General features: G+C 49.5%; 1 protein-coding gene across 5 annotated transcripts in view; it reads right to left on the reverse strand.

Annotated features, from left to right (window-relative positions):
* AGBL1 (AGBL carboxypeptidase 1) overlaps positions 1–16700 on the reverse strand; it is a 453395-nt gene that overhangs the window by 318087 nt on the left and 118608 nt on the right. For all 5 annotated transcript variants that reach the window (XM_075007044.1, XM_075007049.1, XM_075007045.1 and 2 more), the window contains one exon: positions 9066–9153. In XM_075007044.1, coding sequence (XP_074863145.1) covers positions 9066–9153 — 88 coding nt within the window. The remainder of the gene's footprint in view (positions 1–9065; positions 9154–16700) is intronic.

Raw genomic sequence — 16700 nt, forward strand, 5'->3', positions numbered from 1 at the left:
TCTGAAAGGTGGGATTGGAATAGCATCTAAAAGAATAGGGGAAAGTGAGGTTTCTGCTGGACACAGACAAAATACCCCATATGCCTTCAAAGGCACAAGTTCTGACTGAACAGAGAAGAGCTGTGATCGAGCAGAGTCCTCCGCTGAGGAAGTGCAGATGACTTTATGCAGACTTACAATGCATGGACCAACCCAGTCTCTCCCACCAGAACTTCCAGCTTTCAGTAACAATAACACACACTCCACAAATCTCCCTTCACATTTTCAGCACCGCATCTCTTGCAGGGGATTAACTCCAATAAAAGGTGTGCCTTATAGATGAGAAGGACCGTTTTCCTTCAGCACAGATGAAGAACCAATTCACATGCTTTAGTGACAAATATCATGGCAAATTGCACCCAGACGTATATTTCAAACAATATTTTTCCTACATTGCACCAATTACACTGTTGCCAAACCTTCTGATTCTGAAGGACTATGAGGCTTTTTGACAAATGCCATCATCAATGTTGCATTAAAATGCAAAATACTGGAGGATATCAGAAGATGTAATTTTATCTTCTGAAGTTTACAATTCCAGCTTCCTTTTCTGTTGTTTTTATTCTAGAGGGTACAGAGAGGAAATAATTATTCTTCCTAAATCCCCCAGAATAATCAGCTCTTCCTCACAAGAAACACACAACACCATAGCCCATTTCCTTTCAAAGTATATGCATTTAGTGGATATGAACACGTGACGTGAATGGCACTGGCTAAAGCAGAAGGAATCACACAGGCAGCATTTTTGCCTTAACAGCACAGTGAAAAAACCGTGATTTAATGCTCAGCTGATGCCCACACCCAGATGTTTGTCTCCAAAATTTGAAAACAAACAGGTAATATATAATTTGAAATATCAGACTGAGATGCTGACTCCACTCAAGTCAATGGATTTGATTATAGTGGGACCAGAATTTCACCACATTTTCTTAAAGATCAAGACAACAATATACCACTTTCTTCAGTGAATCTGGATAATGTGTGTGTGGGTGGGGGGAAAAGCAATCACCAGCCTTCTTTTACATGACTCACATAGATAGAATGTATCCTCCCTATCTCTATTCTGTTCATTTCACTTTTGTGATCATGATAGCCTCAGACTCAAGAGCCTGTCATAAGCCCTGAGATGTTTTGAGACAGACACGAGACTCCCCCACAGGTTGCTAGGGAGAGGATAGGCAGGCAGAGGCTATCTACTATTCTTCCATACAGTTCTGCCAATGCATTTCCAAACTAATCCTATTGCTCCAGTCCTGAGTATCGCCTCCACCAACTCCCGTAACTCTACCAATAGAGCTCAGTCCTGACCAAAACATCCATTTCTTTTGTATACAGTAAACTCTTTCATACCCAGCGTTCTATCATCTGGAACTCTCAAGTAACCAGCATTTTAACCCAAGTAAATTTTAGTTACGTTTTCCATAAGTACAATATAGTGAAAGTAAATGCAAATAAATACAGCAAATACAATATAAGTTTACAGTGCACAATGCCACTGTTGTTAGTAAATACTTTGGAAACATTTGTGTTTGTTACCTAATATCTAGTCTTGTTTTTCTTTAGTGTTATGCATTGCTAGGTGTACCTCTCTATTATCTAAAATAGTCGAACATCTGGCAACCTCCCAGTCCTGGAGCTGCAAGATATAAAAGAGTTCACTGTACTATAAGTGCCTCACCATCACACAGATCTGACACTATCACAATCCTGGCAGTGGGCCCACCTACTATTCCACTTTCAGGCTTTGTTTCACCTTCCTCCCAGGCTCTGCCGCTGAACCTCATGGCTGAGCTGACGCACCCCCGCTATACGAGCACAGGACCTTCCCTGAACAGGGATTTCTAATGTCCTCTTTCAAATCACTTCTCAAGACTCATCTCTAATGTGATGCCTAGAGAAACAGCCTCATGATAATGACAAGTCTACATGTTTAGCGACTTCCTGAGGTTTCATTCATCACTACTGATTCATCAGAAAAGAAACCTAGACTTGTGGCTAACTGACACAACTCTCTACTCCTGCTACTGACAGCCATGGCTTCTTGCACACACCCCTGTTATCTCCAGGCCTTATTTTCTTTTGTCAGTATGTTGGGGTTAGGGCTGCCTTTCTCTGGAGAGTTATACAGCACCAAACACAATCCTGGTTGTGGGGGTCCCTGAATGCTGCAGGAATCCAAACAACAAATAATAATTATACTAAATTACGCCAAAATGTGATGTGATATTAGGATGTGTTGTGATAAATCCAGAGGTGGAAAAGATCATACATTCACCCCAAAGCAACATCTGGTTCCCACTACTTAATTCATCCTCCCTTCCCAAAATGTGCCAAAGCTCAGTACCCTCAGAATCTAATAAACTGGTTCTTAGAAAATAATATACAAGTCCCAATGATGGCTTCATCTGCATGAAAGCTACATCTCCTGTGACTTTGAGTCACTTTATAATAATGAAATCATAAAGTTTGCTGCTGTCCTTCAAAACATACTGTGTGCAGGCAATTTACTTTTAACAGCAGCTACTGCAAGCTAATTATAATAATGCATATCATTTACTGCGTATAGCACTTGTCATATTCAAAGCCCTTTACAGACATGAGTTAATTAAATCTCACAAACTCTGCATCCGCTAACATTCTTTGGGTAGGTAAGTCAGTATAATTACCCCATTTTACAGGTGGGGAAAGTGAAAAAGAAAGGTAAAGAGACGTGACCAATGCCACAAAGTGAGTCAATGGCAGAGCAGAGATGATAATTCAGGAGTTTCAAAGACTCCAAACTGAGCAGCAGCAGTGTGATTTGCTCAAAAGGCTCTTTGATGCCTTAAACCACATGCAACATTTGGCCAACAGGAGGTATCACTGGCCTTGATGAAGTGGTAAATGGAACATGAAAGGAGTATCATGTTAGAATAAAGTAGTGAGGGAAAAATAAACCATAACTTCAGGACCACTGGAAATGGGATTTAATATAAAGATGAAATCTTCACCTTTTTTCTACTCTGCCCCTCCTCAAATGCTACCTCTGTCCTATCTTTTAACACCAATGAAATCTGATCTTGTTTCCCTATACACCCCAACACCACCCCCACAACCTGTTCTTAGGTGCCCAGGGTATTAGGTGCATGTGACATACACTCTTTTAGCAAGTGCAAGAAATAGTTGCCTGAGTCTACATGGATAGGATATGGTGGAAAAACCAGTAACAAAAACCAAGTATCAGAAAATAGCTGGTATTACTGGGTCTGTAAGTGGCAGCAGGAGCCTGGAGCTCCCTTTCCAAGGACCAGATCCTTTTTGGGTGTTTTTCTTTCAGAGTCTCTAATGCACAGGTGGGCAAGATACAGCCCACACACTGGGTCTGGCCCACCAACCCTTTCAATCTAGCGTGCAGCTGGCCCTTAGGGCTGCAGAGAGAGGACAGCAGAGGGATAACAGCCACCATGGGTCTGGAGGCAAGGTAAGGGGGTCTGGAGGCAAGGTAAGGGGGTCTGGAGGTAAGGGTCTGGAGGCAAGGTAAGCTTCATGCCCTAAAAGGGGCGAGGCTGAGGATAGTCAGCCATTAGTACCACCTGGAGCAGAGTGCTGGGCCCTCCCCTCCAGTCCTCCGAGCCACATGAAGTGGTGTTTCTGCAGTGTTTCAAAGGGGCCCAGGTCTCTGGCCTCCGCCACAGTAGCAGCAGCCATGGCTGGGAACTCTGGACCCCTTTGAACCATTGTATCCCTATGCACTTGCCCCTGTCAGTGTGCCTGGATCTAAAAGGGAAAATTCTTGTGGCCAAACTGCTAATAGGGACCAAGCCCACTGTCTTAAGCCTGGCTAGCCAAGACCACCCTTAGGATTGAAAGGCTATTCCATGGCATATTTAAAGCATTGACTTCTCCCCAGGAAACTAGCAGGACCAACTAGTACTGACTGGGATGGCAAATTTTTATAGCTTGAACATAAGGCTTCTGGAAAGAGGTGACACTTTCTGTGACTTCACAAATACTACCAAAACACCTATCAGGTTAGAACCAATAAGTCATTACAGAATGAGGCAGGAGTCCAACCGCTGAACTAGGTACAAACTGCTTCATAACCCATTACCAATCCTTTGAGCAATCCAGCACCCAGAAAAGTTGGGATTTAGACAATGAGTGGAAAAAAACTGTGGAACTGAATTCCCAAGTGCATTCTTACCAATTCAATATGCTGACATTTTCCTTAAATAATTTGCTGAGAAGGAATATTATTTTGTGTGTTAACATAAACAGCTGCCAAGATGACTAGTGAATTAGACAATGTTATAATAACTGGGACTATTTATCATGGGTGTATCCTGGCACTTCACACAGGAAAGCAATAAAACAGAGAAGCAGTGTCACCATAATGCCTTTTGACAGCTGAGTTGCTAATATTCTCCATAACATAAAATCTCTCTCCTGAGATGTATGGGAAAGGCATATGATGGCAGAGTGGAGCTAATACATCCATCTTCATGAGTGAGCTCCTCCATCTCCCCTCACCAGTGAAGATGAATGTCAGGAGAGATCAGCTGGAGTGTATTACACAGACAACTGGTGTATGCACCTCTCCTGCTGCTGTCCTTCAGCTCAGAGGTTGTTTCACACCAAAGCTATGGGAGATGAGAAACAGTGGGTGTTGTGGGTGAATGGGCATGTTAGCATTTTGGAGGGCAGGTCTACGTTAGACATAGAAGTTGATCATAGATATGTCAGTTCCAGCTACAATAATGCAGAGCTGGAATCAACATATCTACAATTGACTTATCTGGCTGTCCTCACACCTCATGAGAATGAGGAGTACAGGGGTTGACTGTCAATCCCTGATAGTTCAATTTCATGCATCCCCACTAGGCACTCTAAATGAAACCACAGGAGATCAATCCTGACGTGGTCGATCTCCCAGCAAGTGTAGATGTACCCTGTGTTTCCCTTTTCTTAAACATTCAAGCTGTGCTGTGACACCTAACCTTCCTCCAGGCAAGGAGAGTGGGATAAGGTTTCTCCTAGAACACATCACCCACGAGCAAAGTGAAGCTGGAGGACACGGGGCTCTTCCACCACAATGCACTGAGCATGCTGTGTTCACAGGGCTCCCATTCTCAACCAGTGTGGGGAGCCACAGACTTTGATTGCTACTAGAGGTAACTATTTGCTGCCTACAGACTGGTACAATACAAGCTTCAGTGATGGGGGGGAGTTGCTCTGTCAATGATGGAAGAATAAAGGTTGTGTGTACACGTGCGTTAACTGAGAAAGAACAAATGAACAGATGACAACATGAAAACATTGGCATATAACTGAAGAGTTGAAAGACAACGCATATGACAAAACAAAACAATCCTGTGCTAATGTCTCAACCATTTTCTGGTCCAGAATACGATTAAGAATTTAATTGTATATTCACAGCTTAAATTTACCAGTCAGCTGCTGTTTAATCACCACACAATAACTACCATGTTAATGACATTAGAAGCCATCACTATCAGAATCAGCACATAAACAAGCACTGCATGTCCTGCATCTGCTGATGCCTATTCTGCCTGTGCTGATGATGCATAAAGCCCTGCATATCTGCAGATATCTGCAGATAGTGGAGCGGATGCCTGTGCAGGGCTCTTCCCATTCCCTCTCTCTGGTCATCACGCAGAAGGGCAGGGAAGGGTGCAGGGATTCCAGGGCAAGCCCTTGCGCTGATGGCAGGGAAGGGATGTAACAAGCTCTGTCCTAAATCTCCCTGGAGGAGCAGCCAAGTGCCAGCCCTGCCTGGCACCCCTTCCCCTCAGCTGGTCAACATGGACCCGTGGAGCCTCAGCCCCAGGTCTCTGCTGTCCCTTATTCCCAGTCCCTGCTTTCATGCTGCCTTCCTCTTCCCTACACAACCCTGCCCCTCCTTGCTTATCTGTGTTCCCTCTCCCCTCCCTTTCTAGATACTTCCAGGTGTGGGTGCAAATAAAATCTGGATCGCACATTGCAGATCAGAGATGAGTTGAGCCTGGCAGGTGCAGATCGGACAGGGATCCACATTTTTGAATCTGTGCAGGGCCCTATCCAGGCGCAGAAGCCAAAGGCTGCAGGCCTAGTGCAGCACCTAGAACAATGGGAGACAACTCTTGATTGGCCTTTAGTCACTACTATACCAAACATGATGAATAATAAAAATGATGGTGTGTAGTGGCCAGCTGTCCAACAGCAGCACATAAGTGTGTGATGGGACAATTTCAGAAGGTGCAGAAATCAGCTGGACAAAGATGAGTGGCTGGGCATTATTTGGCCAAGCTAAATGGTTATTTGAGATGTTACTGACAAGACACCCATTGGAGGCAATAGAACCATGATTCTTGACCCCAGGAGAGAGCCTTATTTGGGGAGTTTGAGTTTGTTTTCAGAATGTTTTTGTGTTTTTTGGTTTGGGGTTTTGTTTACTCTGTCCTGGCATAGGTTGCGGCTCTGTGCTTCTGCTGAAAGGCAATAACAGTGCAGTATATGCACTCGACAGCATCTGGGTTGTCTGTGATATCATGCATGCAGGTGAGAACAATGACATATACCCCTCTAGGCCATATGTTGAAAAAAGGAAAAAACAAAAAAAAAAAGTTTATTTTGCATGGAGAAGTGCATTAATTCCACCCGGGGTTACACAAATCTCTGAACCACACATGACCATAACCATGGGTGGATGAGATTACCCTACACTGTGACACATGTGGTCCATTAGCAGAGAGTGAAATAGAATACAGTTTAATCTGAATGAATGGAACTTCGGTAAACCCTATGCACTGCTCTGTCCATGTGGCTGAATTCCCTTCTAGCCTAACTTCCTGCATTTTTGGTTTCCCATCAATAACCATCCCTTCAGGGAACATCGGCTTGTATACTCCAGTTCTATCTTCCCTATTTTATAAATATTTTAATAAAAACATAAAAATAATAATTGATGACCCACCCTCTTCCATATCTCTGTTCAGAAGTTACTCTAGGGTTATCAATTCTAGTTAGACGTAATGCTGGAGGGTTCATCACATGAACTAATCTTTAATTAAAGATTAATCTTTAATGGCTGGACACTCCAGGACAATCCTGGAGGGTTGGCAATGCTAGCTTGATAGTCCATCGCACAGCTTTATTCTTATCTCTGCCACAGTCTCAGCTGGTAACAAAGTCTTTAATATCAAAGGGGTAGCCATGTTAGTCTGTATCTGCAAATACAATGAGAAGTCCTGTGGCACCTTATAGACTGACAGATGCTTTGGAGCATAAGCTTTTGTGAGCAAAGACCCACTTCGTCAGATGCATGTCTTTAATATACTTTGTTCCCCTCAGTCGATGACCACAATGGGCGTAGTCTTTCTCTGCCTCCTTGTCACCTGTCTCCAAGACTAGAAAACCATCAATAGAGTCTCCGTCTTACCTGGAGCTGACCTCCAGGTGACTCTCTGTCTCAGCATTCCATGACTCTGTAGGTTCTATCTAGATTTTGTGTCTGCTCACTTGTTAATTTAAGTGTCTCCTGGTCCTTCAAATCGCTTCCTTCTTTCATAGTCACCTTCTACTCCTTTTGGTGCCTCTCTGATGGCTAGAGCCTCACAGGAAGGCGCACTCATCTTCAGGACCAGTAGGTCCTTGGCTGACCTGCTGTAATCTAGTGCCTGCTTTCTCTGATTGTTGGCCTTTTATTATTCCACCGATGAAGCAGTGTATAAAGGCAGTGCCACAGAATGAATGAGCACGGCTCAGAAGGCAGATATGTCTGCCACCTTCAGACAGAACTCCAAGTTCACAGGTGAAGTCTGTGGAGCTGCCAGCTGCTCAGGCCTTTGCTATGTAGCCGCAGGATCCTTTTCATACAGCATCTGACTTTGGAAAAACTAATTTCCCTCTCATGCCAACTCAGCACCAGGTGGTCCCTAGCAAGTGTCAGTGTGTGTGAGATGTGTTTCAATATTTGGGAACAAGGTTAGTGGGCACAGCTCCTGCAGATTTCAAAAAGGGTCTATACTTGCTCAAGACAGGACTGAGTTTCACCCATACAGTACATTAACTTCTAGAGAAAATTTGGCAGAAATGTGAGGAGCTGAACAAGCCATTCTGCCATCTGCACCGACCACCACTTCGAAACATCCAGATGAAGCTATCACAGCTCACCCTTTGGCAAGGAGAATGGGTGACTAAAACTCTTAAAACTGTTAACCCTTTGTCTTCTGTATTTAATTTGTGGCACCAATGATGTCAGTTGGTCGTGGAAAAGAAAAACAGGTGGGCTCCCCAGTCTATCTTTCTGCAAGCCCCTACAGCAGGGCCTGGAAGCTATATGGATACCACTCCTTTCTGTAAACCTGAAGTGGGCTTTATGTTGTCACCATGTGGTTGCCATGCCCGTTCTCCATAGGGCAGCCAACTCTTCCTTTCTCAAATACAGGACAGGGAGATATGTGAGGAGGGGTGGCTCCACCAAACCCCGGGGTGGTGGAAGCTGCTGGTGCACCCCGGGAGCCCAGGGAAGCAGCAGCCCCCAGTGCTCCCCAGCAGCCCTCCCCAGGAGTTCTGGGGAAGCAGCAGGGATGTGGCAGCCGCCCACACTCCTCCCCCCACTTCCCCAAGGCTTGGGGAAATGACTCCCACCAGCAGCTGCGCCTGAGCAACTGCTGGTGGAAAAGATCAGCCAGGGGAAAGGGTCCAAATATAGGACAATTAGTCCCTTTTAAAAAATAAGTAGGGACACCTTTTTAGCATCCCAAATACAGGACCGTCCTGCCAAATATGGATGGTCACCCTATTTCTCCAGTCTCACTTTACTCCAAAAGAGAAAATTCTGCACATACCCTCCCTCTTCCTTGAGTGCCAAATAAGAGCTTCTCACTCACATTCGATCCCTGCTGTTAGAAGTGCAGAACGTGGCAGGCTGACAGAAAGTTAGCATGAGAGAGAAATGGGGCACTGGCAGCCGAAGGTTAAGGACATGAATACAGTTAGCAGGAGGGGAAGGGAAGCCAAAAGGAGCATACCAATGAAACACTTACTTGTAATAACAGATATCATAGCCCGCTCGAATCCAGCGAGGCTTGCCACAGAGAGCTTCCTTTACTGAATACATGACTGGCTGCATTCCTGCAGGAAAACAAAAGCAGGTTCAGGTGACATGACTTCCTCTGCATGTGTGTGCCTGCTCTTTGCAGTCATTTCACCAAAAGCAAATACACTTTTCTCCCATTCCACACTTGACTTCAAAGCAGCCAGCTCTCTATGGAAAATTATGGAGAGAGGAAGCCAGCTACAGGCAGATGAGTAAAACTGGATCAGACCTACTGGCTTTTCTGAGGTTAGAGATTCCCAGCAACTTTGCTTATGCAAGGACAGAGGACTGGAAAGATGGGACAATAAGAATGTAAGAATCAGTACACTGCAGAGAGAGACCAATGAGCTGCTTAGACAAGAATCCAATTCTTTAACACACTAGGGCTACGTCTACACATGAACGCTACATCGAAACAGCCTATTTCGATGAATAACGTCTACACGTCCTCCAGGGCTGGCAACGTCGACGTTGGGCAGCACCACATCGAAATAGGCGCTGTGAGGGAACGTCTACACGCCAAAGTAGCACACATCGAAATAAGGGTGCCAGGAACAGCTGCAAACAGGGTCACAGGGCGGACTAGCGCTTCCGGGGCAACAGCTAGCCGCTCCCTTAAAGGGCCCCTCCCAGACACATGCAGCCTGCACAGCATGCAGTCTGCAGAGCCATAGGCACGCACACCTCGAGCGACACAGGCATGGACCCCCAGCAGCAGCAGCAGCAGCAGCAGCAGCCAGAGGTCCACACAGCCGTCCCTGCAGGAGCAGTGCTCTCCCTGCTCCATGCCATGCAGGAGGCAGCTGAGCACCTCCTTGCCACAGAGGAGGAGCTGCCCGCATGGGAGGAGGACGCAACCCCCAACCCTGCAGCACCCCGCCCCCTCCCCCCGGCGCACACGCCACCGGCTGTGGAGCTACCCCATGAGCACTGACTGGTGGGAGCGGCTGGTGCTCAGAGAGTGGGACGACGACCGCTGGCTCAGGAACTTTCACATGAGCCGGCAGAAATTTCTGGAGCTATGCCAGTGGCTCACCCCCGCACTGAGGCACCAGGACACCTTCATACGGCGTGCCCTCCCTGTGGAGAAATGGGTCAGCATCGCTGTCTGGAAGCTGGCCACTCCAGACAGCTACCGATCCGTGGGCCAGCAGTTTGGCATCGGCAAGGCCACCGTCGGGGCTGTCCTCATGGAGGTAAGAGGACCCACGGGGGGAGGGGGAGGCAGCCCTGGCAGGGGAGAGGAGGGGAGGGGATGGGGGCCCTGGCAGGGGAGGGCCACACACACCCTGCACACCCCTCAATGGTGCTCTCCCATGTGCTTCCCCTGCAGGTCGTCCGCGCCATCAACGCCCTGCTCCTCCACAGGCTCATGAGGCTTGGGGACCCGGATGCCGCCATCGCGGGCTTTGCCACCCTGGGCTTCCCCAGTTGCTTCGGGGCTCTGGATGGGACTCACATCCCCATCCGCATCCCGGAACACAGTGGAGGATGCTACTTAAACAGGAAGGGCTACCACTCAGTGGTCCTCCAGGCCTTGGTGGACAGCTGGGGCCGTTTCCTGGGCATATATGTGGGCTGGCCTGGCAGCACCCATGACACCTGGGTATTCCGGAACTTGGGCCTGTGCCGCCGGCTGGAGGCGGGGACCTACATCCCCCAGCGGGAGATCCCTGTGGGGGACACCACCATGCCCCTCTGCGTCATCGCAGATGCGGCATACCTCCTCCGGCCCTGGCTCATGCACCCGTACACGGGCCATCTGTCTGCCAGCCAGGAGCACTTCAACCAGCGCCTGAACCACGTGAGCCAGGTGGTGGAGCGCACATTTGGGTGCCTCAAAGGGCGCTGGAGGTGTCTCCTCACCCGCCTTGATGCGGGCCCCACCAACATCCCCCAGATTGTGGGCGCGTGCAGAGCCCTACACAACCTCATGGAGAGCAAGGGGGAGGCATTCTTTCAGGGCTGGGCTGTGGAGGCCGGCAGGGCCGATGTGCAGCCACCCGCTGCCCCCAGTCACCAGGTGGACCCCGAAGGGACCCGGGTCTGGGAGGCCCTGTGGGCCCAGTTCGATGAGGTCGTGGGGTGAATGCTGGGAGGCCCTCCACTGCTCCCCCACATCCTCCACAACACTCCCTGCCCCCACGCACACACCACAGAGCACCCAAGAGCACCCCCCCGACTTTTCTTGTAAATAAAAGCAGACAGTTGCTTGTCAAATCAAATATCTGTAGAACTATTATTATTATTATCAACAAGACTAACTATTACAGGCAAAATCTAACTTATATATATATGTATTATAAATAAGATAAGATGAAAGGGGAAGACAAGGAAGGGGAGAACTATGTACATGGGGGGGCAGTAACGGGTCAAATATACAAACTATTTACAAAATAACCTAAAACTGGGGGGAATATATACAAAGGGGGAGCGGGTGGGGCCACGTCCTGGGCCCCACACTTCCTAATGTCCAGCGCTGGGGGTGGGCAGCCGGGATCCCCGCCTCGGCCTCAGCCCTGGCCAGGGCTGGCTGGGGGCCGGGCGGACCGGGAGATACAGCCGGCGGGTGTCAGCTGTCCCCAGGTCCCCCTCAGTGGAAGGGCCCTCGGTGGCAGGTGGCAGTGCGACGGCGGACGGCGCAGCGGGTGGAGCAGCGGGTGGAGCAGCATGTGGAGCAGGCAGGGCGGGCGCAGAGGCAGCTGGCGCGGCATGGGGGGCCAGGTAGTCGGCGTTACGGTTGAAGGTCCGCATGAAGGCCCCCCATGCCTCCTGGCGCCAGGCCAGCGCCCGCTCCTGCAGCTGGAGGTGGCGCTCCTCCACACGCAGCCACTGCTCTGCGACCTCCAGCTGCTGACGGTGGAGGGCCAGCAGCTGGGGGTCCATCGCCGTCAGGTGGTGGTGCTGGGTCTGCCGTCTTCCCTGCTGTGGGGCTGGTCGGTCCTCCGCCGAGGGGCTGGCCTGGAGTGATGGCCCCAGGGGGCTGTCCGGGACCACTGACGCCTCGCCGGCGCTCTCCAGTCCTTCCGATGGTGCAGCTGCGGAACACAGGAGCGGGAGAAGAAGAGTGGAGACAGCCGTTAGTGTGGGCCATGAGCCGTTGCCCTTGTCCCCCCACCCCTCTGCTGCAGATTCCCCATCCCCGTCCCCGGGAGATGCTGCTGTGATGGGGTTCAGGGGTCCCCCTGCACTGCACCCCGTCTGCTGGCAGGAGTGACTCTCACTCAGCAGGTACAACAGGAGGTTTATTTGGCAACAGGTGCCCAGTTTCTCACAGAAGCGACAGTACAGCAGTCAGAGACGGTCCTTCCAACCCGTCCTGGGGAGAAGACCCCGAGGGGTGCCCTTCTGGGGTGTAGCTTTCCCCCTCCTCAGGCTGGCTGCCTTCTAGCTCTCCCTTCCCCTAGCCTCTAACTGCCGCCCCCGACTCAAACCCAGCTCGGCTCCTCCCTCCTCTTTGTTCAGGGCAGAGGTGTAACCTGCCAGTTGTAGCCCCAGGGTCATCCTTAGCCACTGGGAGCTATTCTGCTTGTTTCTCATATGTAGCCTGAGTCTCACATTTGCACTCCCCCGACTCCATCACATGCTGCCGCTGCTGCTGCTGCTGGGTGTCCCACCCCCACCCCCCGGGGGACCCTAGAGGTTCCGCTCCCCCCAGCCCCGGGGATGGGGCATGGCACTGTCATGCTGGGGGGCGCAGGGCCTGATGCACTCTTCTGAGGGACATGCCACTGCTGTCCTTGGGGCCATGCTCATCTGGGCATGTGGAGGGCCCTGGTCATATCTATTACCCCTGCCCCTCAACCCCTGGGGTGTGCACCGGGGGGGTACATACCTGACGGTCCACTCCCACGGTCGGGGGACACCCGGGAGGCGGACACCCGGCTGGAGCTCCTGGATGGCAGGACAATCTGGAGGCCGGTGTCGCTGGAGGAGGACTCCCCCTCCTCCTCCTCCTCCTCCGGTGCCCCGGGGGTGGGCTCCTGGGGGGGCCCCCGGGGTGTGGGGCTCGCCTCCGGGGCGGACTCCGCCTCCGGGGCCTGCTGGGGCTCCTCAGCCAAGGTATCAAGAGTGGCCGGAGGGGAGGAGGTGTGCCAGGGGCCCAGGATGTCCCTGAGCTCCCTGTAAAAGGGGCAAGTGATGGGGGCGGCCCCAGATTGGCCGGCCGCATCCCGGGCCTGGGAGTAACCCTGCCGCAGCTCCTTCACTTTACTCCGGACATGATCCGGAGTGCAGGCAGGGTGACCCCGGGCGGCCAGGCCCTTGGCCAGCCGAGTGAACGCATCCGCGTTCTGCCTCTTGCTCCCCATTACCTGGAGCACCTCCTCCTCGCTCCAGAGCCCCAGCAGGTCCCGAAGCTCGGCCTCCGTCCAGGAGGGGCCCCGCTGCCGCTTCCCCGCCTGGCTGCTGGGCTGGGAACCCTGGATCCCCTTGGGGAGGGTCCCCTGGGGGCACTTGGGGGGCTGGCGGGCGGCCATTGCAGCAGTGGGGTGTGTGGGGGGCTGCTGAGGGACATGCAGGCTGGCCGCGTGTCTGGGCTGCCGCCTGCACGTTCTCTCAGCTTCCTGCACAGGAAGGCAGGGGGCGGGGAGCTTTAAGGGGCCGCTCCACATGGCCACCATCGAGCTCAGGGGCTGGAGAGAGCGTCTCTCAACCCCTCAGCTGATGGCCGCCATGGAGGACCCCGCTATTTCGATGTTGCAGGACACGCAACGACTACACGTTCCCTACTTCGACGTTGAACGTCAAAGTAGGGCGCTATTCCCATCCCCTCATGGGGTTAGCTACTTCAAGGTCTCGCCGCCTAACGTCGATGTTAACTTCGAAATAGCGCCCAACATGTGTAGCCATGATGGGCACTATTTTGAAGTTGGCGCCGCTACTTCGAAGTAGGCGGCACGTGTAGACACGGCTTAGAATGCAAGTATCAGAGAGGTAGCTGTGTTAGTCTGTATCTTCAAAACAACAAGAAGTTCTGTGGCACCTTATCGACTAACAGATATTTTGGAGCATAAACTTTCATGGGCAAAGACCCGCTTCATCAGATGCATTATATCTGTTAGTTGATAAGGTGCTGCAGGACTTCTTGTTGTACACTAGAATACATCAGTAGTCAGTCTAGTAGTCTGGAAACCCACCTCCTTCCATAATGCAAGTGACCAGTGGACCAGGTATCTACTCAAATACCTTTCACTAACCTCAGCTAATACTGGATTCTTGAGAAGTAGGTATTAAACATCCTATAAGAACACACAAAGCCATATGCCCTACAAGTGTTTGTAGCACTAACATCCCTCATCTGACTGTATGATACTCTGGGGGCACCTTCTTCCTAATCTGCACAACATTATCACCTTATGCCCTGAAGGGGAACTATGCAAACATTATCCATCCTCCTTGTCCTCCTCTTTGATGATCTCCAGAGCTCCCTCCCCATCTATTTCTTTCCTTTCCTCTCTTCCTGCTGCTTTTGTCTCCTTCATCTAGTCCAATTTACTGTCTTTCTCTAAGTTGCTAATTACAACTATTCCATGATGCCATGTGCACTAATGTCTAAGAATAGGATACATCCTGATGTCATTAATGCTGGGGGCTTCCTTGCGTCACAATAAAAAAGAAGGGGGTCATAAGATTCTGCATTTTGCCTCCACCGTTTGGATTTCTTTGGTGTAACTCAACAGCACTTTAACAACTGTGAGGTATATCTCTGAGCACACACAGGATTGCTGATACCTCAACAGGAAGGAAATGTGGAAAAAAGTTTCAAACATGAACTCATCCACATCAAGGATTAACCTTTCCATATTTGTTTCTTGTGTCCCTGCAGTGCTTCTGCTTGGACCAGCTAACAGAAGGGACCCCATGATGCATCATGGGAGATACATACCTATCCAGGAAATTGGCCTGTCAGAGAAAATGAAAACATAAGGTGCCAGAACTACAACTCCCATGAGGCACCACAGCAGGACACAGTTTAATGTTAAACTACCTCAGAACAAACCTGTGATTCATTTAGACAAACTAAAACATCTTGTTTTCATTTTCTCAGCGGAAAAATCTAGTTTTTGGCCAAGCAGTTCATTTTTCAGGTTTCTGTCAAAAATTCTGTCAAAATATTTTCTGTGGGGGAAGAAAACATTTTCTGACCAGCTCTGCTACTGACTACAGCTGCTCCTTGAGACATCCTCTCATTGATACGAAAATTACAAGCACCATTGACCTGACAGGGAGAACAGGATAGTCACGGTACAAAGCCAAGCTGTGTTACTGTCCTTTGCTACCTGTGCCACATCTGAACTTAAGCAAGACATAAAATTTCCAGTGCACTGGCCTGAACAGTGGTACTGGAAAGTGCCTGGAGCTGCAAGTAGCATATTTTCTCCAATGCAGGAGTCAGTGCCATGGGCTTCAGTCAGTGAATCCTGATCACTAGCGTTTCAATGAATTCTCAAAGAATAAGCAACAATATACAAGAATTTCCTCAATGGCAGTTATACACAGACTGGCCACAGGATAGCTGGACCTGGCTCTTAAAACAGGATAATATTTTCACATTTTCTTCAAAATATTATTTTAATAGGGGACTTCTGACGCCTTACAAAAGAGAGGGTCCAATAAGTGCTGACTATAATCTGCGAAGCAGCTGCTGCGGAACTTTCCACCAGTAAGGGACTGCATGTACTCTACTGAAGTTATAGCATAGGGCATACCATTCAGAGCTACACTGTAGGTTTCAAGAGGTGCCCCATCAGCTTCTGACATTCCCTTTGCCACTCCTCTTCAGTGCACTTCTCTCAGACTATTGAGAGAATTATCCAGCCACACTGAACTGTTGGGTGAGACAGGAAACTGGAACAGCACAACCAAACAAATTCATTTTCATTTCTGATCCATTTCTGTACTTGAACTGTGGTCCAGGCCTAAAGGGCAAACAAGGTATAATGAACTGCACCACTCAGCACACATTCTTGCAACTGTGACAGCAAGCCATTCTAAGGGCAGGTCTACATCGCCTCAGCAAAGCTGAATCCCTATAGCACTTCAGTGAGGACACTCTGTGCTGACAGGAGAGAGCACTTCCACCTGTTTAACTAATCCACCTCCATGAGAGATGGTAGCTATGTCAGCAGGAGAAGCTCTGGTTGGTAGAGATCATTGTAACTATGATGCTCTGGGGCGTGCAACATCATTATGCTGAAGTAATTCTGTGGTGCAGACCTGCTCTAAGTCCCTTTGCTGTTGGAGTGGGTACATTGATCCTGAGATAAATCCCTTGCAGATTTGTGTGGCTGTATCCACAAGGGTACAGAGGGAAGTAGGGCTTGATATTGGGCATTTGTTACACGTTCTGGGCCAAATCCTCAGCTGGTATAAATTAACATCATTTCATCGAAAGCAATGGTGCCAACGCCAAGCTATGCGTGTAAAAGAATTAATTTCTCTTCTAAAATGGGCACAGAACGCTTTGATTTTATGGCATCACATCCTTCCTCCTGAGCCACTGACTGCAACTGGAGCTCAAAAACAAACACAGAATCTTTTATTATTAATGTTGGTAGAAACCTCAGAAGGTCCGGATGTG

Source organism: Carettochelys insculpta, chromosome 12 (genome assembly GCF_033958435.1).
Source record: "Carettochelys insculpta isolate YL-2023 chromosome 12, ASM3395843v1, whole genome shotgun sequence".
Taxonomy (NCBI): Eukaryota; Metazoa; Chordata; order Testudines; family Carettochelyidae; genus Carettochelys; species Carettochelys insculpta.